The sequence below is a fragment of the Lepidochelys kempii genome, chromosome 6 (assembly GCF_965140265.1).
Source record: "Lepidochelys kempii isolate rLepKem1 chromosome 6, rLepKem1.hap2, whole genome shotgun sequence".
Taxonomy (NCBI): domain Eukaryota; kingdom Metazoa; phylum Chordata; order Testudines; family Cheloniidae; genus Lepidochelys; species Lepidochelys kempii.
Window position 1 is genome coordinate 53172551 of NC_133261.1, and position 24041 is coordinate 53196591.

Consider the following 24041-nt stretch of genomic DNA (forward strand, 5'->3'; position numbering starts at 1 on the left):
TTTGCATAGTGTATGGTAATTGTATTCTGCTTGCTCCACACTAAGGGGTGTTCAGTACTGGAATTCCAAAATGAGCTGGAGGAAAGTTGTGATCAAATGGACACTGAGTATACCGTACAAGATCATGGACTGTAATGTAAAAAATTTTCTACTAACACCCAAATCTCACGTTAACTGGGCTTTGGTACAGTAGCTGGGGTGGCTGACTGCCCCCGTCCATTGTGGCCAACATCTATTTTTCCTTCTATAATAGACTATTTTGTGACCTGAGATTTTTTTTTTTCCCCTGCTGTAATTCTCCTGGAACATCTGCTTGAACCAGAAACAAACGGCTGTTCATTCTCTGGATACTGCGTCGTTGCCTGAATGTTCTGGCCCAGAAATCATCCAGCGTTTTGTTCCTGTAGCGTTTTTTCCCTGTAGCACTACAAGACTTGATTAATCCAAATGTTGAAGTCCCGCAGGCACTGTAGTTATTTTTAGCTTTAGAGCTCTGCAAAAGGTGAATGAAGATTTATGATTTCATCTAATATAAATCTAGAAGCTCTTCCCTTCCCTGCTAGGACTTGGATGGATTCCAGCAACCTCCTCCCCTCTCTTAAATAGCCTTTTATTTCTTTAATTATAAAGTTGAGAAGGGCCAGTGACTCCTTCAAGGTCCTAAGGTGCATGGATGAAATAGGTACAACATATAATGTTAGGAATTTCTGCGTATGGCTGCTTTCTTTTGGTGATTATAAATTGGCATTTGCAAACGCCCATTTATTTTGTGCATTGGTTCGATGTCTTGGGGGTGGGAGGAAGAGGAGGCTGGAGTGGTGAGAGAGACTGGTTAGGCTAGTGATGAACCTTAAAAAGTTTGGAGATCCATTTTGGACGCTTACCTAAAGTTCTAAGGATCACTTATTTGAATATCTCCTTAAGAATGGCCTCCATCTTTATGCCACCCTTCCATTTCCCTATGTACTTCATCTTTTACAGTTGGCTTTCAGAGACGCTGACTCTTATTCTGAGGGGATAAACCTTAGAACAGGGGTCGGCAACCTTTCAGAAGTGGTGTGCCGAGTCTTCAATTATTCACCTTAATTTAAGGTTTTGCGTGCCAGTAATTCATTTTAATGTTTTTTAGAAGATCTGTCTTTATAAGTCTATATATTATATAACTAAACAAGGTTTTCAAAATGTTTAAGAAGCTTCATTTAAAATTAAATTTAAAATACTGATCTTATGCCGCCGGCCTGCTCAGCCCGCTGCCAGCCTGGGGTTCCGTTCACTTAGGCCGGCAGCAGGCTGGGCGGGGCCTGCGGCCAGGACCCTGGCTGGCAAGGGGCTGGCAGCCAGAACCCCAGACCAGCAGCGGGTTGAGAGGAGCTGGCAGCCCGGGAGCTGAGCCCGCTGCCAGTCTGGGGTCCTGGCCCTGCCCACACAGAGTGGGTACCTACCTTCTCCCTGGTTCTAGCCCATTCTCTTCCTCTCTCTGCACTGAGCACAGGGCTGGGGGTGGAGGAGCAGGCTGGAGGTTGGGGTGTAGGGTCTGGCCAGGAGCTAGAATGAGGGAGGGGGCTCTGTGTTGTGGCGGGAGGTTTGGATGTGGAGTGCTTACCTGGGCAGCTCCCATTTGGTGCGAGGGGTGCAGATGAGAATGTAGGGAGAGGGGTAGAAGCTCCCGTTTGGAGCTCAGGGTCAGAGTGGGGAATGTGGGAGGTGCAGGGGTCAGGGCAGAGGGCTGGGGCTGTGGGCTAGGGTCCTGGGGTTGCTCCCAGCCCCTTGCCCAGAGTGGCTCATGGCAGGGGGCTGGAGGGGATATGCCCTGATTCCACTCCACGGCCCCTTCCCCCCACCCCTCTTCTCCGCCTCCCTGGAGCAGCGCGAGCGCTACGGCTCCACTCCTCCCCCTCCCTCGGCTCCACTCCTCCCCCTCCCTCACAAGGGCCATCAGCTGATGGGCAGCAGGGAGGGAGCGGAGGAGGGGCAGGAACTCGGCATGCTCAGGGAAGAGGCGGGGGAGGGGGGAGCTTGCCTGCCCTGCAGCAGCAGCTGGCAGGACCAAGCTTCTTCACCCTGCCCCTGCGGGGGCGGAGAAGACCGGGCTGGGGCAGGCAGGATTTTTAATGGCTCGCTGCTGCCTGCTGGGGTCCCAGCCTGGGTTCGGCAGCGGCCTGAGCGGGGCCAGTGGTTGGGACCCAGCAGGCAGCAGCATGCCATTAAAAATTGGCTTGTGTGTCATCTTTGGCACGCATGCCATAGGTTGCCGACCCCTGCCTTAGAACATAAGAATGGCCATATTGGGTCAAACAAATGGTCCATCTAGCCCAGTATCCCATCTTCTGACAGCAGCCAATACCAGATGCTCAAAGGGAATGAACAGAACAGGGCAACCATCAAACGATCCATCCCCTGTCATCCAGGGTGTCCTTAGGCAGCCAGATGCCTAGGGACACCCTGACTATTTTGTCTAATAGCTATTGATGGACCCATCCTCCATGAACTTATCTAATTCTTTTTTGAACCCAGCTATAGTTTTGGCCTTCACAACATCCCCAAGCAACAAAGTTGACTGTGCATTATGTGAATTAGTACTTCCTTATGTTTTGTTTTAAACATGCTGCCTATAAATGTCATTGGGTGACTTTGTTCTGTTTGGCTCTTGTGTTATGTGAAGAGGTAAATAACACTTTCTCCACCCCAGTCCTGATTGTATATACCTCTGTCATGCCCTCCCACACCCCCTTCGTCATCTCTTTTCTAAGCTGAACAGTCCCCATGTTTTTAATCTCTCCCATGTTTTTAATCTCTCCCATGCCCTTCATCATTTTGTTGCCCATCTCTGTGCCTTTTCCAGGTCTAATGTACCTTTTTTTGAGATGGAGCGACCAGAACTGCACGCAGTATTCAAGGTTTGAGTGTACCATAGATTTATATAGTGGCATTACTGTCTTCTTATCTACCCATTTCCTAATGGTTACTAACATTGTTCGCTTTTTTGACTGCTGCTGCACATCGAGTGGATGTTTTCAGAGAACTCTCCACAATGACTCCAAGATGTCTCTCTTGATGGTAACTGCTAATTTAGATGCCATCATTTTATATGTGTAGTTGGGATTGTTTTCTAATGTCATTACTTTGCATTTATCAACATTGAATTTCATCTGCCGTTGTGTTGCCCAGTCACGCAGTTTTGTGAGATCCCTTTGTAACTCTTCACAGTCTGCTTTGAGCTTAAATATCTTGACTAATTTTTGTATCCTTTGCAAACTATGCCACCTTACTGTTTACCCTTTTTTCCAGATCATTTTTGACTATGTTGAACAGCACTTGTCCCAGTATAGATTCTTGGGGGACCCCGTTATTTACCTCTCTCCTTTCTGAAAACTGACAATTTGTTCCTACTCTTAGTTTCCTGCCTTTTAAACAGTTATTGATCCAGGAGAGGATCTTCCCTCTTATCGCATAACTGCCTACTCCACTTAAAGAAAAGGAGTACTTGTGTGCGGCACCTTAGACACTAACAAATTTATTTGAGCATAAGCTTTCGTGAGCTACAGCTCACTTCATTGGATGCAACTCCACTTAAGAGCCTTAAAGACCTTGTCAAGGATGTTATGAAAGTCCAACTTCACTATATCCAGTGGATCACCCTTGTCCGCATGTTTGTTGACACCCCCTCACCCCAAAGAATTGATGTGGCATGATTTCCCTTTACAAAAGCCATGTTGACTCGTCCCAAACAGATTGTGTTCATCTGTTTGTCTGATAATTCTATTCTTTGCTATAGTTTCAACCAATTTGCCTGGTACAGATGTTAGGCTTACTGGCCTCTAATTGCCAGGATTGCCTCTGGAGCCTTTTATAAAAATTGGCATCACATAAGCTATCCTCCGAACATCTGGTACAGAGGCTGATTTAAGTGATAGGTTACATACCATAGTTAGTAGTTATGCAATTGTATATTTGAGTTGCTTCAGAACTCTTGAATACCATCTAGTCTTAGTGGCATATTACAGTTTAATATATGTTTGTTCCAAAATCTCCTTGATTGGCACCTCAATCTGGGACAGTTCTTCAGATATGTCACTAAAAAGACTGGCCTAGGTGTGGGAATCTCCCTAACATCCTCTAAGAAATTTATTAGGGAATCTCCCTAACATCCTCTAAGAAATGCAAAGAATTTATTTATCTTGTCCACTATGGCCTTGTCTTCCTTGAGTGATCCTTTATCAGCTTGAGAATCCATGGCCCCACTGACCGGCTGTCTGCTTTTGATGTACTTAAAATTGTTTTTGCTACTAGGTTTTTGCTAGTTGCTCTTCAAATTCTTTTTTGGCCTTCCTAATAATACTTTTACATTTGACTTGCCAGAGTTTATACTTTTTTCTATTTTCCTCCATAGGATTTGACTCCTAATTTTTAAAGGATGCTTTTTTGCTTCTGCATTTTTCTAGTTACCTTACTATATATAAATATATATTTAATTTGAGGCTCTATAATAGTGTTTTTTAAAAGTTTCCATGCAGCTTGCAGACCTTTAACGCCTGTGACTGTTTCTTTTAATTTCTTTGTAACTAGTTTCCTCATTTTTGTGTACTACTTTTTGAAGTGAAATGTTACTAGGGTGGGCTTCTTTGCCATTTTCCCCCTTACAAGGATGTTAAATTTAAGTATATTATGGTCGCTATTACTGAGCAGTTCAGCTATATACACCTCTTGGCTTAGATACTATGTTCCACTCAGTACTAAATCAAGAATTGTCTCTCCCCTTGTGGGTTCCAGGACCAGCTGTTCCAAGAAACAGTCGTTAATGGTGTCTAGAAACGTTAAATCTGCATCCTGCCCTGAGGTGACATGTACCCAGTCAATATGAGGGTAGTTGAAATCGGCCATTATTATTGAGTTTTCTATGTTTAAAGCCTCTCTAATTTCCCTTAGCATTTCACTTTCACCATCACAGTCCTAGTCCAGTTGTCAGTAGTATATTTCTATTGCTATACTCTTGTTATTCAAGTATGGAATTTCTATCCATAGAGATTCTGTGTATAGTTTGATTCATTTAAGAGTTTTGCTATATTTGGCTCTGTGCTTTCTTTCACATATATAGTGCCATTCCACCACCAGCACGACCTACTCTGTCATTCCTATATATTTTGTACTCTGGTATTACCATATCCCATTGATTATCATTGTTCCACAAAGTTTCTGTGATGCCTATTATATCAATATCCTCATTTAATACCAGGCACTCAAGTTAACCCATTTTAGTATTCTAGTATTTTACCATTTGTATACAAGCACTTTTTAGTTGTCTGCCCTCCAAATGATGTCATTGAATGGGACTCTTTTTCATTTGACCGTTTCTCTTCAGTTCCTCCCTGTACTCTATCAACTTCTATCCTCTCCTCTTTGCTAGGATATAGAAAATCCCTGATAATAGATCCTCCACTATAGGATGCATCTGTGTGAACTGTGTGCTACTCCATACCTGTCGGCTTTCCCCCAGCCCTTAGTTTAAAAACACCTCTACGACCTTTTAAATTTTACATGCCAGCATTCTGGTTCTGTTTTGTGGTTTAGGTGGAGCCCATCCTTCCTGTCTAGGCTCCTCCTTTCCCAAAAGGTTCCCCAGTTCCTAATAAATCTAAAACTCTCCTTTCTACACCATTGTCTCATCTATGTTTTGAGACTCTGCAGTTCTGCCTGTCTAACTGGCCCTATATGTGGAACTGGAAGCATTTCAGAGAATGTTACCATGGAGGTCTTGGGTTTTAATCTCTTACATAGCCGCCTAAATTTGGACTCCAGCACTCCTCTCCTACTTTTCCCAATATCATCAGTACCTACATGTATCATAACCACCTGTTCTTCCCCAGCGCTGCACATAAGTCTGTCTAGTTGTCTGGAGAGATCTACAACCCTTGCATCCAGCAGGCAGTTTCCTTGGAGAAGAATGATTTGGTGTGGAGCCTTTGGAACTTGTTTGTTAGCCTTCAGGCCCACCTTTGCTTCTTGTCTGTGAAGCGATGTATGTTGGCTGTATAACAGCAATGTAGGCAGGTTAACTTTTCTGTTTGTGTATTTAACGGGTTTGTCAAAGGTGCCTAGAGAATTGGATGAGGCCATTGTATGATTGTATAATAAAAGAAATCCAAACAAAGAATGAATAAAAGACCCAGACTAAAATTGTAAAGTTCTTCTAAAATGCTGGCCATAAATACAAGCAACAGCTTCATGGCTTTGTGACCCGACACATGCTCAGCAGCTCATTGGCCAGCCTGGTTAACAACCTTTCTGGAGCCAGCACAAAAAGGCAGCAACAGTCCCCGACTTGTCTAAAAGGGAAATAGTTGCAGGATGTACCTTTTGTTTGGTAGGGAAGGAGAAGCAGGAAGGGGAGAAGGTTAAATGGCCTTTTTTAAATGTCAACTTTATTTTTTAAAGCCGTGAAGAGTTCTTCGTCACCTCTTCTGTTTTATTGTTACTGACAGAGAAGCGTGGGCTTTAAACAGTTCAATACAACTAAAATATTGCCTCTTCATCTAAAGTTTTAGCAAGTAGTTTTCAGAAACGGTCTCTGCCAAATGGTGATTCATTTGCCTGAACACCTGATTATGAGGCAAATTCCATTTTTGACGAGCAGAGCTGTCAGACTCTTTTTCCCTATAGGAAACTACATTTCATGTTTCTAGTGCCAGATGATATGTGACGTTTAATTTAAGTCCCTTGCTACCTACTTATAAAACTTTATTGTAATAATAGTGACAAAGCAGCTGAGTGTTGCATTTGACAGTTGTCTTCCCTTTGCCTAGTTCATCCGCCTGTTCAGTTTGGGCTGAGATGCTTTGCTTGCATTAAAAAAAAGGCTTAACCCTACATTTTTACGAATTAAGAAGATCTGACTTGTAGATAACGATCTGACAGTTTTCAGAGTAGCAGCCATGTTAGTCTGTATCCGCAAAAAGAAAAGGAGTACTAGTGGCACCTTAGAGACTAACCAATTTATTTGAGCATAAGCTTTCGTGAGCTACAGCTCACTTCATCGGATGCATTCAGAATCTCATTTAATCTCTGGGATCATTCACTGGTTCACTTGTTATATGCCGGGCAAATGTATACAATGCAAAAGGAAAAAGGGGTAGGGGATAATGGCATCATAGGGAAGGGTCCTGTAGTTAGTTCATACAATTGCTAATTTCCCACTGGAGTAATGCAGATTTCATTGATCCGTAATTGAAATCCCCACAGAGGAAAGGGCACTAATAATATTGACAACCCTGTTACCATGAACAGGAAAAGCTGTTGTGTTTTTTTTTGTTTTGTTTTTTTTAAGTTTATTGATGGTGTTGGCATTGGTGTGACCCTGTCAGATTCTGCAGGCTAAACTGGGTCATGCCAGTTCAGTCTCTGAATGGGAGACCTCCCAGGAAGCAAGGTTAATGATTCACTGAGTGGAGTGTCTCCTCCTTGATCAGTGCAGAACTCATGCCCCAGTGTGGCACTGGTGGGTGTTTTCCCTCAAGTGAGATATAAAACAAGCTTTGACCACCAGTGGTCATGAATTTGGTAAGGGAAGAGGTGGTGATAATCGTGGTGTTCTGGCTAAATTCCGGATGGTATAAATCACTTTTTGCCTATCAAAATTACTACCCCCCCCCTTTCCCCAGTGCCGCTATTGGATAGTGTGTTCCCAAAGCATGGTCCTCTTATCAGTCTTTGATAGTGGGAGTTGTATAAGTACCTTACCATTTGAGCACCTCACAATCTGTAATGTATATATTTATCCTCATAACACCTCTCTGTGGTAGAGAAGAACTACTATCCTATTATATGGATGGGGAAAACTGAGGCACAGAGAACAAAGCAACTTGCCCAAGGTCTCTCAGCATGTCTGTGGCAGAGCAGGGCGTTGAACTCTAGTCTTCTAGTCACCGACTTCTATGGAAACAGAATTAGAACCTTAATTTGATGCAAGTTGCAACATAAATGTAAATTTATTGTTGGGGTAACTTTGGACTCCAAGCATAGGGTGTGGCAAACTGTAAGGCTGCAAGTGGATTGATCACTTGTAACTGGCATTTGGTAGCTAGTCCATCCCCCTCTTCAAACAACTAGAGAAATGAGGTAGTGTCATCATACATTCAGCAGTCAGAGGTGGCAGTTGCTGGGTGAATGGCAGACTTGCATGTAACTGTGGGGTCCCTGGCTACTAGTTCTGTTATAGGAAAGCATTCTTCCACCATTTGTAAGTTCACCCTCAGTGCTGCAAAAAAACCCTTAGAATGTGTACTGTCCAAATGAATTGTCCCAGTGCCGGGAAAAGTGGAGAGCAATGGACAACCAAGCAATCTCCACCGTCTGATTGGTTCTACTGTGAAGTGCACATAGCAAGCCCAGCTTTTGGCAGAGATGCAAACAATGAGGCCTGCTCTGTTTTTCTCTGAGCCCTCATCAAACTGCTGCAGTGATTTTACTGAGATGTCTCTTGCAACGAATGTTTAATCCTGATTTTTACTAGGAAAGGAAAATGTAATAATGAGAGTCCATAAGGTAGCAATCTCCCCACAGATGCCCTTGCTGTATGTGCATCCTGCATGTTGCCACAGGTGAGACTCCAGCCTGACCATTAAGTATGTAGATTTGCTCCTTTACTAGGTGAACTAATAGGGGCTGTACTAAGGTTGTGTCATAACTGTCTTTGGCTTGGTCTATACTAGACATTTTTTTTCCCCTGCCTTAAAAATTTCCCACTATTGTGCTACCACGAATGCTGTACCACTTGTGTTAGCTGGGGCGCGAGGGTGGGTGGGGGAGAAGGATGTGAATGATGCTTCCGATCAAGAAGTTACATTTGCAGTCTTGCACCAGAACTAGAAAGCGCTTGGGTGGGGAAACCAAGGGGCTGACGTTTCAACTGTCTTTCACTTTGAAATAAGTGGACTCGTTTGGGTGGGGAATGAATCCCCTTTTGTCTCTGTAAACCGAATGAAATATGTTCTACATCAGTTTTAAATATAGTGCCTGCCTGAACAAAGAGCCTCCACAAACCTTTTGTGTCACTTTCAACCACCCACTTCCTATGTGATTACTCCTAGAGCGGAATTGTTTCTCTAGGTTTTGAGAGGAGTGGGTAGGAGAATTGCAGAAATCCAATAACATTAGACAGCCATGATTCTTGGAGTGGATTGGGGCTATGTCTGTAGTGCTTTGTGCTGCCTATTCCTAAGATGGTTAAAGTATTATTTAGAGACCCTTTATACGCACACACAGAAAGGGAGGACAAATCCACTGAAGCAACGTGATTCTTCTAATGCGTTGCTGTATTTTTTCCTCATGGAAACTTATTGCCTCATAACATTCTAAACAAATGGCTATATTCTAGAAACAATAAAATGTTGGCTGAATGTCCATTACTAATCAGCTCTTTCTTAGGTTTTGTTAAATCAGGGCAGTTGCTGTACATTTACACTGGCAAACTGACCTCACACGCCTGATGACTAGCCATCAAAAGGCAAATGCACAGTGTACTAATGAGCTGCTAAGCTATTGTCAGAGCCATCATTTTTAATGGGGACTAAACTGCACTGTAAACAGATGAAGTAGGATGTCTGTGAAAGACTGTTCCGGAAATTGCTTGAATTGGTTTTTAGTCATGAGTGGAGATTCCAGTTTTAATTGGAGGGTAGGTTGACTGCGTTTTGCTTTTTTGGAGTGTCTGGTTCAGAAACTGAATGTCTATCCAGTAGGAGCTGTCGCCTAAACTAGCAGATGAAATAATGGTGTAAATGACTACTCGAGGTGAAAGACAGTGAAGAATAAAGCTCTGTGTGTCTGGAGACATGGATCCAACTCCCTGTTCTACAACAGACTTGGTTTGACTTTGGGCAAGGCGTAGGCTACACCTATGCTACAGACCTCTGGTGGCGGCATGTAATGTACATGTATATGCCATAGTGAAACGCAGGCTGTGTCCACACTTTGTGTGTGTGTGTAGCTACACGTGTCAGTGAAGGGTTCTGGCAGAGGTGAGGCAGTGGAAAAAGGCTTCAGCGGGGGGAGCTGCCAGAGTCTTTCCCTACTGCTGGAGCCTTTTCCAGCTGTAGGAAAGACTCGGGCAATGAGGAGGCAGCAGGGACACTACACGGCTAAAAAGCAGTGTAGATGGGAAGGCATGGTTTGGGTTACTAGTAGGTTTGCCTGCCCTCCAGGATTGTCCTGGAGTCTCCAGGAATTAAAGATTAATCTGTAATTAAAGATTATGTACTGTGATAAAATCTCCAGGAATTTGTCCAGCCAAAGTTGGGAACCCTAGCTACTAGAGAGTTGTGTAGATAGGGCCCTTTGTTTTCAGTTTTTATTATTTAATTTTTCCTGGGTATTTATCAGTGTTTATTACCACCACCACCACAACAGGTGAAAATCGGTGCAAAAACCTGTTAATTTTTCTGGGTAAATATCAGGGTTTATTTTGGTGGCTGGAAAGACAGGAGAAATAAGTATTCGGTAGATTGATGAACGGAACTCAAAGCATTTAAGTGGTTGGCTGCAGAACTAAAACGGAACTCAAAACACAATGCCACCTCTGAGTTTGAGAAAACAATACATCTCTAATCCCCAAATAAAACTTTTTTCATTTGAATAAACAGTTTACTGTTGTAGACTTAGAACTATTAACCTATAAATATTTACATTTAATAATTGGGCCACACCATTTGCAGCGCATACGCTCACTTCATACTTCTCTCCTATTTGTTTTTTTTAAGACTTGAATACTTCCTTGTGTTCTGAAATGTATTCTGATACAGGTTTTCATTTTCTTCCCATTTAATGTGTCAAATCTTTAAACCATTATCTGCTAACAGCTTGAAATGTGTATGTGGTGGTTGTGAGATTCATCAATATGTTCAGATGCGTACGCACTTCAGAGCTTGCATACGTGCCTGTTTCTTTATTGCATGTATCTTCTAGACTAATATATAGCCTTACTTCAACAGACCGCTTTGCATATACACCCAACTTAATGTATTATCGTAATACATATATCTCATGCAACGTATTGTATTGTCCTAATAAAACAAGTTGTTTTTTATATATTTAAATGATACAAAAGTAGGGTGAAAATCAGAAAAAACTGGATAATATTTTTTGTAAAAACCTGGGAATTTTTCAATAAAAATAGGTTTAAACTGAAAACAAAGGGGCTTACATATAGGGTTGCCGATTTTGTAATATATTAAAAACTGCACACTCCTCCCTTGCCCCGCCCCTTCCTCTGAGTTCCCACCCCCCGTTTGCTCCTCTTTCTCTCTACCCCCATCGCTCGCTGCTCTTCCCCCTGCAGAGCCCGGTCTGGGAGCTGCAGCTGCCCGATGCAGGTAGGAGGCGGCTCCAGCTGAGTGGGGCTGGCGTGGGTAATGACTAGGTGTCTCCCCCCGCCTGCTGTAAATGGACTTTGGGTGTCCAGTCAGTAGATCTGACAGATCTGACTGGACACCAACAAGTCCCCCTTTCGACCAGTCTTTCTGGTCGAAAACAGGACACCTGGCCACCCTAGGACCTTGCAAAACTCACATACATACATACCCATACCCTTTGGGCCTGTTCAACTAAGCTGTATGGCCCAGGTGTCATGGTCTACACAACTATTCTGTGCTGGGGGGCTATGCATGTACATATTCTCTATACTGCCAAAAAAAGCATGCAGTATAGACATACCCTTAGGCTCCGTACCTCGGTTTCGCGAGGCTCATCCCTATTGCAGTGCTGGCGTACAAAGGAAGCATGGCTATTGTACTAGTCCTCCGGCAGTCTTGTGATTGCTCTTTCAACTGCTCTGTTTAAGGTCTTCTGCAATCCTGATTTATTATATTGCAGGTTCTGTAACTTTTTATGTGTTTATAAAGTGCAATGTATGCAGTCTTAGAGCATTTCTTGTTTAAATACATAATGTATTACAGTACATACATTAGAGGGTTGCACACTTCATTACTTCTGAGCTCATTGTATTTCTCCTTCCCCCCCCCACCTGTTCTTCCCCCCCCCCCCCCAGCTTCTTGTTTGCTACTCCAATGCTGGGGCTCTGTGCATCCCCTCCCCGATTATTTCTTTTCTTTCTGTCTGATAAATCATTCATTGTGTCAATATTTATAACTGGTTTGATATATAGTTGCAGCTCTGCAACCAGTTGAGTTTGCTGACCAGATGCCAAGGGTTCTGTGTGCCCCCCCCCCCATTTTTCCCTTCTGATTTTCACCAAATAAACAGGGTTCTTGATGCTTAGAGCATTCCCTGAAATTTTGTAGTTTGATGGGAGGCAGTGTTCCTAAGTTACCATGTTACAAAGAGACGCCATCAAATTAAGTATAAGGCCTCTTTTTCTCCCCTCCCCCCACTTCTCAATGTAATTTGTTTTGGCCAAGTAATGTTGGACTCACAGGACACAACTCCTCTCTCCTGCTGCCAGCTGAGGTACTGTCTTGGGGGTTGGGAAATGGGTTTCTGGGCCTACTCTAGGGAGTACTTGTGATGAGCGTGACACAGCTCTCTTTCTTCCTGATTCCTGCCCCAGGTGGCACCTCCAGGGAGAGGTATGGGGCCATGTGCTGGGTTTGATGGATGGAGGCAGGGGGTCAGGAGCCATCCAGGCTCTCTTTGCCCTCTTGCCCATTCCAGCAGCTCTCAGGCATTCTCACTGTGCAGTGTACTACTGCTTTGGTGGCAGGGTGGGCATGGCTCATTAGAATGTGTGTGTTCAGTTATTACTTGAGCATTCTCTCCCCGTATTCCTGAGGAATACAAGCAAGAGAAGGGAAATGACAATTGTTAGCAGTTAATATATCTGGAAAACCCACTGTCCTTTCAAAGGACAAAGAAAAGGCACTTCTCGAGCCAGAGAGCTTTCCTGTAGCTGCGTTTCAAAGGCCTGCTGCAAACATGGAGGTGTTGGAGTGTCTCTCACAAGTTGCAAGAACCTTTTATTTTGGGAAGTGTTAGGCAAGCTAAATATAGGAGTTGCTGTCAGCTCCCCCTACACCTTTTATGCACTGCTGATCTGCATTAATTTTACAAAATACCCACTGTTTTATACAATGGAATGGCAACTTACAGAGTTTATATTTTGAAAATTCAAAACTCCAAGCATGGATTGCTGCTCTGACAAACCCCTATGTCAGAGAGCTGTGCTGGGAACTGTAGGGTACGTACTCTCAACTGACTGGTAATACAGTGATGTGAGTGCTGTGTGGGAACACACTGAACTTGTTTTACACAAAGCATGATGATTAGTGTGACTACCTGGGACTGTTGAACATTACAGTGGTTCAGCTGAGCCATTGTGTGTCCAGTGTAGACGAGGATCTGTCAGGTTATGGCCACTTCTCTTTAATGTAGTGGATACATTGGAGAAACCAAAAAAAGGAATGTTCTATTTACAATCAAATTACAAACCTCCTCACTAGGCAAAGTTACCCCCCCTTGCTGCCTTTCTCATTCCCATCTCCAATGTACTGACAGATGATGCTTTAACAAGAGCTAGCTGACCAGCAGATGTCCCGTGGGAACCCCTGCCATATAGTCTGGGGGAGCAGTAAAACCTGGGTGGGCCCTGTGCTGCCAGTTTCCATTTTGGTTCTGCCCTAATATATAGAGAGAACCTGGTTTAGAAATTATGTGGGGGTTGCAGATTTATTTGAGACATGGCGCTTGTTAGGTGTTTCATTTTTTTGAAAAAACGCTGTTCAGGGAGTGTTTTTTGACATGCAGATCCAGCCCTCTAATTAAACTCAAAATATCAACAAAATCCATCATTTCTATGGCAAATCAGAGCCCTGGAAGGCAGCAGGATAAAACTATCAAGAACAAATGAAGACATTTTCATTTCATGCTTATGAAGTTCAAACCGCTAGGGTGCTCGTGCTACTGTGACTGCTCTCTGTGCTGGCTGGGACAGGGCAGATTCTCAGAGAAGTGCTTTTTTTTTCTTTTTCTTTTCCCCAAGAACAGCGACCATTCAAATGAGCATCTGAGGTAGAAGTACTCTTGCCTTGATTTTTATTATTAGATCTGTAGTTTCAATTCTACTTTCATTTCAGCCCTTTCCTCATAAGGTGGAGCACAGAATGGCTTTCTTTATACCTGGCAGGTAGTCTGGCTAATAGGATGAATGCTTCAGAAGCAAGTGAGCCATTTCAGCTTTCTATTTGTGCTGCTTTCTGCCCTTGACCCTTGCAAGTTTTTGCTGGAGAATGCCCTGTGAGTGTTTTCAAGGAGTACTTCCAGCACAGGTTTCCATCATTATCTAATAGTGTCAATTAAAGGGGGAAATGTATCCTGTCTTGCAGGGCTGTTATCAGCAAGTAGCCAGCAGATCTGGGACTACCTGTCCGAGGCTCACAGAATGATACCTACAAAGCTATTGTGTTTTGTGTGTTATTAATTCTATTCTTTTTTCCTTCTCGTTTTTAACTGATATAGGTGGGGCTGGTAGCACTGCTTACTATAAAGGTTGCCCGGGACTTTCTATTATAAGACCGTTTTCAGTTGGTTATAACTATAGCCAACTTTAGCTGCAAAAAGAACAGAAGTACTTGTGGCACCTTAGAGACTAACGAATTTGTTTGGGCTCACGAAAGCTTATGCTCAAATAAATTTGTTAGTCTCTAAGATGCCCCAAGTACTCCTGTTCTTTTTGCGGATACAGACTAACACGGCTGCTACTCTGAAACCCAACTTTAACTGGTCACACTGAAATTGTCCATGCCAAGTGTCCATCTGAGACTGGGTTTGTTTGAAACTTTTTAGCCAAAACAGTTCAGCCATTTTTGAGAATGAGGTTAAGGGGGAAAAGATGTTTTGCAACGTTTTTTAGAAAAATGTTGGTAACCTTTTCTTGAGAAGGTCTAGCATACTGTTACTTTGGTGCAGAGACTTGAAATTTGACAGGGTGGTATCCTCTGTGTCAGGATGTGCCTTTTGCTTGTTGCTCCAGGTTGGAATAAGACTAGGGACTGGACCTGAGAGCAGAGAACCTGTTTTTCCTGTGCTCTCAATTAGCTTCACCTCTTCCCCCTGTAACTCCTTTCTCTTCCCCCCCCCCTCCCGCCCCATGCCCATATAGTGTGGAGGAAGAAACTGCCTGATTTGAGTACAGAGGGGACAAGAGCTGGACTGGGGCCAGGAGGGGAAGAGTAGATTGGGACAAGGAGGCTGGTGGGACTGGATTGGAGGGAATGACTGGGAGTTATGCTTGGTTATGCTAAACAGAGACTGGGAACTGCGGAGGGTAGGGAGTGGGACTTGCTGACTGGGACAGGGGAGGAGAGGCAGTGGGTGTGAGCAAGCAAGGGAAATGGGTGTGGGAGACTGGGACTGGGAACCAGTGTGGGAAGAATGGACTTAGAAGGGGAGTGGTGACAGATATGGTGGAGCTGGGGTGTGGGGGTAGAATTGGGACTAGCTAGGGCAATAGATCATACAAGGAGCTGGGGATGTGGTAGGAGGAGGGAGAAGGAGATTCTCTGAGGAGCAGAGGAAGGAAAACTAGGACTGGGAGCCAGTGGAAGGGGCTGGGAATCCAGGGAGAGAATGATCGGAGGGTGGGTGAGGACAGGAGGGTAGAGGCAGATCAAAGAAGTAGCTAGGATGGGGAGACTAGGACTGGCTGTGCTAGAAGACTGTGACGGGGATGAGAAGCCTTAGGAGTATAGACTGGGACAGGGTAGGCAAGGAAAATAAGACTGGAGTGGGGAAGTGACAGGACTGGGACAGGAACAGGCTGTAGAGGATGGGGCCGAAGAGGTTCAAGCTTGGGGGAGGATGCTCCGAGGGGTTTGTGTATGCTATAGTGCACACCTCGCCTGACCCTGGAAAGAAACCCAAGATTCCTGAGTCTCCCCATTCCTCCTGCAGTCAGCATATATATGTGAAACCTCATCCTTCTCTAATCCGTAGTGGTCCTTATAGAGGATGACAACCTACTATTGCTATAATTTACTCCGTTTGCTCATGTGGAAGTGGTCTGTGCAGTGGATCTAAAGGTTCCAACTCTTCTAATGACCCACATGGCTGTCAGTATGATTCCACGTTATGGAATTTCTGTTTTTTCAGTTTTTTTAGAAAAAAACACACACACAAAACTAGATTAAAAGAGCATTAAGCTTGCAAAGTCAAGCATTTTATCTTTAGGAAATGCCAGAATTAAGGTTGCTTGGTGCAACCGTAGTTCAGCCCCCTTGTGTGTATAGGCATTAGGATATAGTTTTTAATTACATGATCACAAACTATATTTTCCAGAGGCCCAGCTTCATTCAGTGCACATGATGGGAGTGATGAGGATTGTGTAGTAAATGAGGCTGTTGTCTGTAGAACCCCCTCCTTTGTTTGTTGCAGAAGTTGGTAGATGTATGGTGAATGAGGCAGGGGATTGCAGGAATAAAAAGGAGAGTCTCTTGGTTAAGGCAGTTGAATGATGTCCTAGAGAACTGGATTCTGTTCCAGTCATGAAACTTTGGGGCAGACTGTTAAGAACCAGGGCACAAATCCCAGATTGGCGGTGAGTTCTATACTTAGATTTCACCAGCCAGTTATCAGTTATGAATGCCTTAAGCACTATAACAGCTTAAACATGGTGTCATGGGCAGTCCTCTTGATTGCTCCAATCTATCTTGTCACCTAAGCAAGTCTACTTTTGTGATAGATGGTCACTTACACCATGAATCACAGCAGTATTCAGGTTACTTCCAGTCCCAAAGGACCAGTCACTTCTCCCAGGTCAGTTGCACTGTAGATCTCACACAAAACACTTGTAGCCAATCCTATAATAAACTATATGGATTTATCAATAGGAAAAGGAAATGTTATTTACAAGGTTACAGCAGGTAAACATATATACAAATGAGTTACACTCTTAAATTTTCAAAAGGTGAAAGAAACTTCTACAATGAACATGCTCTGTTGTCTTAAAGGGCTAACCCAGCCTAAGCAGCTGGTGATTCCTTACTTTTTCCTAGGAACCTTTTTCCCCATTGTCCAAGTAGCAATGAGATGCAGTTCCTCCTTATTAGAGGCTTTTATTTTGTTTCTTCCTTCTGTTTTGAGCGGCAAACTCAGCTGATGGGAGGAATTAACTTGCAAGAATTCTCTTCATGGGGGCAGAGCCAGGAAAAGAGAAAACAAAAGAAAAGTCTTTTGTCCTCTTTAATGTTCCACTTCAGTCCATCTGGTGTCCAGGGGCATTCCTTGTCAGGCAGGTCATAACACTTTCTGTTGGAGACCAGCATTTCACTCTAGTTAATGTCTCTCTCCTTTCTGATGATTTACATAGTTACAAAGGCTTAAAATGCCAATATTCAAATATTACCTTACCATATGGGATACAGATCTTATCAGTGAGATTAATGCATGCAGCAACTCACGAGCATTCAATAAAGTCTAAACACATTCTTATCATTCTAAATCCTGTTTTAACAATGCTAACACAGAGATGAGCCAGACTGATTTCAGCCATGTATTTGTCAGTATTCAACTGAGGCATGGGGACCTTGGGATGAGCTGGCATCTGGTTTGCCAGTTTCACAATCCCTGCCTCTGCCACAGAATTCTTATGTGATATTGGACAAGTCACTTAAACCAGATTTTTTACAAGTGGCCACTAATTGTGTGTGCCTCAGTTTCTGGGTGCCTGACTGGAGACCCTGGTGTATAATTTGCAGGAGTCTTGAGCACTCAGCTGCAAGTGAAGTCAGTGGGAGCTGTGCTTTGAATATATGAAATGCTATATGAGGTAATGTACTCTGAAAAAACCAGGTCCTAGTTGTCTCAGATTGGGCATCCCTAATTAGTAGATTATCCTGACCTAAGTGCTCTGTGCCTGTTTCCCCTTCTGTGAGATAATACTGCCTCATCTCACAGGGGTGTTGCCCATGAAGAAATTCTGCCTTTTGGAGCAGGGTTTGAATAGTGTGCAGTGAAGTGTGTCAGCTTTGCAGAACATGTGCGTCACCAAATCCGTGTTTTTCAGCCAAAAAAAGTTTCAGCCAAAAAACTTCACCCAGGCCTAGATTTATAGGTTGTCCTCGTCCTGCACTCAAGGGCTGTGCTGCTGCAGTCACTCAGACATTGGAAGTACATTTTTGGGGGGAGGGGGTTGTGAAGGAGTGTAGATTTCAAAGATGCCCTGCACCTAACCCCCCATTTACTAAAAAGAAAAGGAGTACTATTGGCAGCTTAGAGACTAACCAATTTATTTGAGCATAAACTTTCGTGAGCTACAGCTCACTTCATCGGATGCATACTGTGGAAAATGTAGAAGATCTTTTTTATACACACAAAGCAGGAAAAAATACCTCCCCCCCCACCCCACTCTGCTGCTCCCCCCACCAGCAGGAGAGTGGGGTGGGGGGAGGTATTTTTTCATGCTTTGTGTGTATAAAAAGATCTTCTACATTTTCCACAGTATGCATCCGATGAAGTGAGCTGTAGCTCATGAAAGCTTATGCTCAAATAAATTGGTTAGTCTCTAAGGTGCCACAAGGACTCCTTTTCTTTTTGCGAACACAGACTAACACGGCTGTTACTCTGAAACCCCCATTTACTGTGATCCCATCAGACTGCAAACTAAGTAGGGTAAGATTGGGTCAGTACTTGGATGGGATGGCCGCAACCAGGCTGCGGTGCTGCAAGGAATGTTGTTGGTAATTCAGAGGGCAACTCTTCCCTTGGAGTTGTCGCTGCGAGAGTACCGCATCATGGTGTGCTGTGTTTCTGTCTTTTCAGAAGATATGTAAAGCTGAGGTCCTGCTTGCTTGTGTTCATTAACAGTCCTGCTTGTATCGCCAAGGGGGTGTTAAACTTGGTGTGCTGGCCAAATTCTAACAATAGGAATTTAATTCTCCCTAACTAAATTCTGTCTTCAGTTTCACTTGCACACAGCGCTCTTGTTCTGTAGCGGTAAACAGGAGCTGCTGAGTTTGACTCCAGAAGTGACTGCATTTTGGTAAAGGATTACTCTAATCCATTACAAGTTTTTAGATTCATCTACATTTGGAAAGTGCTTTGAGATGAAAGATGCTGTATAAACAAAGTGATGTTATTTAGTCTAATTATTTTTCAGAAAACTATTGGATTTGAAAAGTTGTATTTTCTCTTCCCCTCGCTCCCCTGTTTCATCTTAACCTGAGGTAATACTGCAATTGAAAGGTTCATCTGTTCTTTTGCACTTCCAAACTGCCCATATGTCCTAGGTGCCGACTTAAACTGTCTTTTGTTTGCACCTCATTTCCCTAGAGTCTTGGAGGGACTCTGCTATGGAGTGACATCTTCCTTTCCAGAACACATCATAGTACAACTCCTAGACTAGATCTGTCAGTCTGAACAGTGGTGATCTGATCTTACACATTCTGCTTGGCCCCAGTATATTTAGGAAAGGAGAACGTAAGATCAGAGTTTTTGTTAAGGTCTGACTGTATTCTCGCTGATGCACAAGGCACAGACAAAGACCATCTCTGTCCTGAGGAGCTACTGAATGCTTCCTCTGAGGGAAGGTCATGCCCCCTTTGGCTATGAATTTCTTTATTGAATTCAAGTCTGTGTGAGACAAATAAGGACTCTGGTTGCATTACCACAATGCACTCCTTGTGGGGCAACCTGAGAAGGTAACTCAGACTTCAGCTAGTGAGAGAGTGGCTGCCTGCATAATGACCAGGATTTCACATGGAGCATGTTGTAATGTGTCTGTGCTTTCAGTTGGTTTCCATGGGTAAATCAAGGTGTTGGAAAAGAAAACCTTTTGTAGTTTTAATCCTGGATCTTGGAGATCATCTCCCACTCAGTTTGCCTGTGCTAGGAAAGAAGTGGATGCCTAATTCTCTGCTGGTGGGCACAGTGGTGAGGGCTGGAGTGTAGAAATGCTGCTCTTGCTACAGCATCATCTAACTGTAGGCTATCCACTATTGCGAACAACAGTGTTGCAATATGGATGCTGAACTAATGGGTCCAGTTTTGCCAGTGCAGAAGCAGCCTATTCAGGCACCAACTTGGCATTTAAGATCAGCTGGCACAGTTGAGCTCAGAGCCTTCTGGTTTGTAAGTCTGAGGTCTGAGGGAAGGCTGGTCCCAGAGGAGGGCCATTCACTCTGGAGCTCACTGCTCCTCTTACTGCACTTGAATCTGAGACTATTTTCCCACAGGGTATGTTGCAAGGTGTATGCGAGGAAGGATGGTCTTGTGGTTAAGGCATTGGACTGAGGTTCCAGAAATCTCAGTTCCGTTCCTTTTTCTGCGAAAGACTTTCAGTGCAACTTTGGGTAAAGTCACTTAAGTCCAGATTTTTGAAGTTCTCAGCACCCACAGCTGGGGCCAGATCTTCAAAACTGCTCAACATCCAGAAGCTCCCCTACATTTGTGGTTAAACTTTCAGATCAACTTAGCACCCAAAATCCTGAGCTCTCTCAAATCCATCTATTTTGGTGCATAAATGGGAAATGAGCTTTTAATCACTGTGTGCCTCAGTTTCCCCTCTCTAAAATGAGGAGAATGCTTCCTTTGTCTTGGGGGCAGGGATTGTCTGTTTTACTAAGAGTTTGTACCATGGCTAGTACAGTGAGGTCCCAACCTCCCAATACAAATGAATTTGTTCTATCTTTATTATTTTATTACTGTCATCTCAGGAAAAGCTTTTTGGTCTGCGGAAAAAGTGTTTGAGGGTTTCCCTTTGAGGTGGGAGAATAGGGAGTCCTTTTGGCATTGATTTGGTGACAGATGTAGATGACCTTAGCATTCGTACATGCACCTAAAGGCTGAAATGGACAATCTTCATTATTGCTCTTATTCTTTTTTAATAAATTGGAAAACGGAAAAATTTTCCATTAAAGCAAAAAGCATATGGAAAAACTGCCATAGTCTGAAGGCTCTGGCAAGCCTTCCTATTTAGGAAGTGTGAATTTATGCATTTAATTACAGGCCCCTGTTCAGAGGAAACTGAATATTCGTCAGGATTAACAGAACCTTTACATGAGGAGTGTGAAAATGGGTTGTCAGCATAACGAATGTGTTCCTGTTCTCAGTTTTGCGACTCATGCAGTCATCTTGATGTGTCCTTTTTAAAAAATATTTATTTATTTACATGGTGCCAGTTATGTGCCAAGGGCCTTTACAGACACACAACCTGATTCTAAACTCACTTACACCGTTCAAACTTAATTGGTGTAAGTGGAGTTACTCCCAGTTTACATAGTGGTCAGATCATGTTCTGAAATATACTTTTGCTCAAGGGTGTGGCTAGGGCGTTTTGAGTCAATGTAGGGGGAGGCTTAGACTGCTGCTGCCAGGGCTGTATCTGTTCTGTGGATAAAAAGAAGACTTCAACCTCCAGGGCTGTCAGTCAGGGACCTTTCTTCAAAGCTAACTATCTATATAAACACTAGTCTTGCAAAATTCTGTCCTTCCAGGGTGAGCAAATGACTTACTAATTTTTAAGTAAAATCATTAGTCTATTCATCAATAATCATCATGGCAAAGGACGACAAGTAAATATAATGCCAGGATTGTATATTTGCAGGACTTTCTTTACCAGGCTGAAAATAGTAGAGCGAGACAATTACTTGAAGTTCATAAAGAGAAGGATGCTGTGGCAATGAATGATCTAGTTCCAATTTCTTTACTTAATTGGTGTGGCCCTTCTTTGATATCCATATCCTAGAGGAACTACAGGGAAAACTATGTGCAGTGTTCATCCCGTACCACTTGCGCAACTAAGGGCTTATCTGCACATCCAACACTGAAGGGGCGCAGCTGCACCACTGTAGCGCTTAGGCTGTGTCTACACTAGAGAGCTTACTTTGGCACAGCTGTACTGATGCAGCTGCATTGTTGTAAGCTCTCTTGCAGCTGCTCTGTGCTGATGAGAGAGAGTTCTCCTGTAGACATTAATCCACCCCCAGTGAGCGGTGGTAGCTATGTTGGCAGGAGAAGCTTTCCCACCAACGTAGCGCTGTGCACGCTACTGCTTATGCCGGCATAACTTATGTCGCTCAGGGAGGTAGAATATTCATATCCCTAAGTGATGTAAGTTTTGCCGACATGAGTGGTAGTGTAGACATAGCCTTAGTGAAAAGACTACCTATGCCGACAAGAGAGCTTCTCCCCGAGAGGCAGTAGCTTGTCAGCGGGAAAAGCTCTCCCATCGACCTAACACTGTCTAGACTAGGGGTTAGGTCAATGTAACCGCATCACTCAGGAATATGGACTTTCCACACCCCTGAGCAACATAGTTATACCAACGTAAGTCTGTAGAACAGACCAAGCCTAAGGGCTGGTCTACACTATGGGTAGAGAAGGGGGAATCAATCTAAGTTAAGTAACTTCAGCTATGTGAATAACGTAGCTGAAGTCGACATACTTAGATCTACTCTACCGCAGTGTCTTCACAAGGTGCCCTCCTGTTGATTCCCCTTATGCTTCTCGTTGAGATGGAGTACAGGAGTCGATGCTAGAGCAATCAGCGGTCGATTTATTGTTTCTATACTAGACACAATATTGACGATTTATTGTGTCTATACTAGATACAATAAATCGACCCCCGCTGGATCAATTGCTGCCCGTCGATCCGGGCGGTAGTGTAGACAAGACCTCAGACAAAGTGCTGTGAAGTGTACTGACGTAGTCAGACAGTTTTGTTGTTAACTGTTGGGTCCTTCACCTTGCTGCAGTAGAAAACCTTTGTTTACCTCGAGTCTCTTTTTTATGCCAATTTTGAGACCTTCCAAGTTAAAATAATTTTACTTTACTTTAACTGCTGTATCCTAATCTTTGGTAAATGAGATAATGTCCCACTTGCTATCCGGTAATTGATCTTGTCAGGTTTATTAAGTATGTTTAGCTTTGGTTCACCACACCTCTGAATCCATCAGTCATTTAGCCTACAGGGATTAATCTAGGACTCTGCTGCACAGAATCTCCTGTTTAAATATAGAGCCAGACCTCTACACTTCCAGCCTAGTGGCATGAAATGTAGACTTGGGAGCAGCCTGGGACTTAGGGGTTTTGAAGGCTCTACAGAAATGCGAGGGAGAGTTATGTTGCTGCTGGAGTGGCAACAAAAACAGCCTCGCTGTCATCCTTTCTGTGTGGGGAATGAACTCCATTTACGGATGGAGATCAGAGATTCACTTGAAGGAGGAAAACGATGACTTCTAGTTTGAAGGAATGGGCCTCTTCTGGAAATATTTTGTAATAGGCTTTTGTTTTGGGGGCAAACAGGTGCAGCAATGGAGAAGAGGTTCTCAGATGCCTGGGGAGCAGGGATCAGTTCAATGCTTTGCCTGCTTCCAAACAATCACCGAAGGGGTGATAGCTCAGACACTTGCACTATAAAGCTGTTCTCTGACAAGCAACGTTCTCTCCCGTGTGTGTGACCTGCAGGTGACTCGGAGTGAGATGAAACTGTGTGTTCAGCAGGAGTTTGACACTGTACGGCGGCTGGTCTGTGAGGAGGAACGGAAAGCTCTCCACCTAGTGGACCTCCAGGAAGCGGTGGCCACTGCTCATGTGACAGAGGTGCTGGCGGAAATCAACGTCCACATGGCAAAGCTGATGACTGAGATGGCAGAGATCAGAAGGCAGCTGAACACCTTCAATGAGTTAGCCCTGCTCAAGCCTGAGGTAAAAACTAAGAGCAGATTAAATGATTATGGCAGGAGGCAACACAACGTTGTGATGGATGCAGGAAAGCAGTCTCCCATATGTCAACATTAAAGATGCCCTCAAATGCCACTAAATGTCTGAGGTGATAAGCCAAGATGCAAGTAATAGTGCAGGATGAGTTGTGCGGTCATATTGGATACTCACATTCTTTAAGTGGTTAAAGGGGCACAAAGCCAAATGCCTGTAACCACTTAATAGTGGATTTCTAGTGTACTGCAGTTGTAATTTTTGAATTGTGCTATTGCTTCATAAAACATCCAGAGAATGCTTTAACATTCTTGTAACATGGCTAACAAGTGGTGAGCTTCAGGGTTACAATAGCCAGCCAGCCTGCCCTCACCCTCACCGCTCCACTT

General features: G+C 43.7%; 1 protein-coding gene across 4 annotated transcripts in view; it reads left to right on the forward strand.

Annotated features, from left to right (window-relative positions):
* TRIM44 (tripartite motif containing 44) overlaps positions 1-24041 on the forward strand; it is a 105593-nt gene that overhangs the window by 14202 nt on the left and 67350 nt on the right. For all 4 annotated transcript variants that reach the window (XR_012159392.1, XR_012159393.1, XR_012159394.1 and 1 more), the window contains exon 3: positions 23404-23643. Coding sequence is in view for 1 of the 4 variants with exons in the window: in XM_073347982.1 (XP_073204083.1) it covers positions 23404-23643 (240 nt within the window). In the remaining 3 variants the exon portion in view is untranslated. The remainder of the gene's footprint in view (positions 1-23403; positions 23644-24041) is intronic.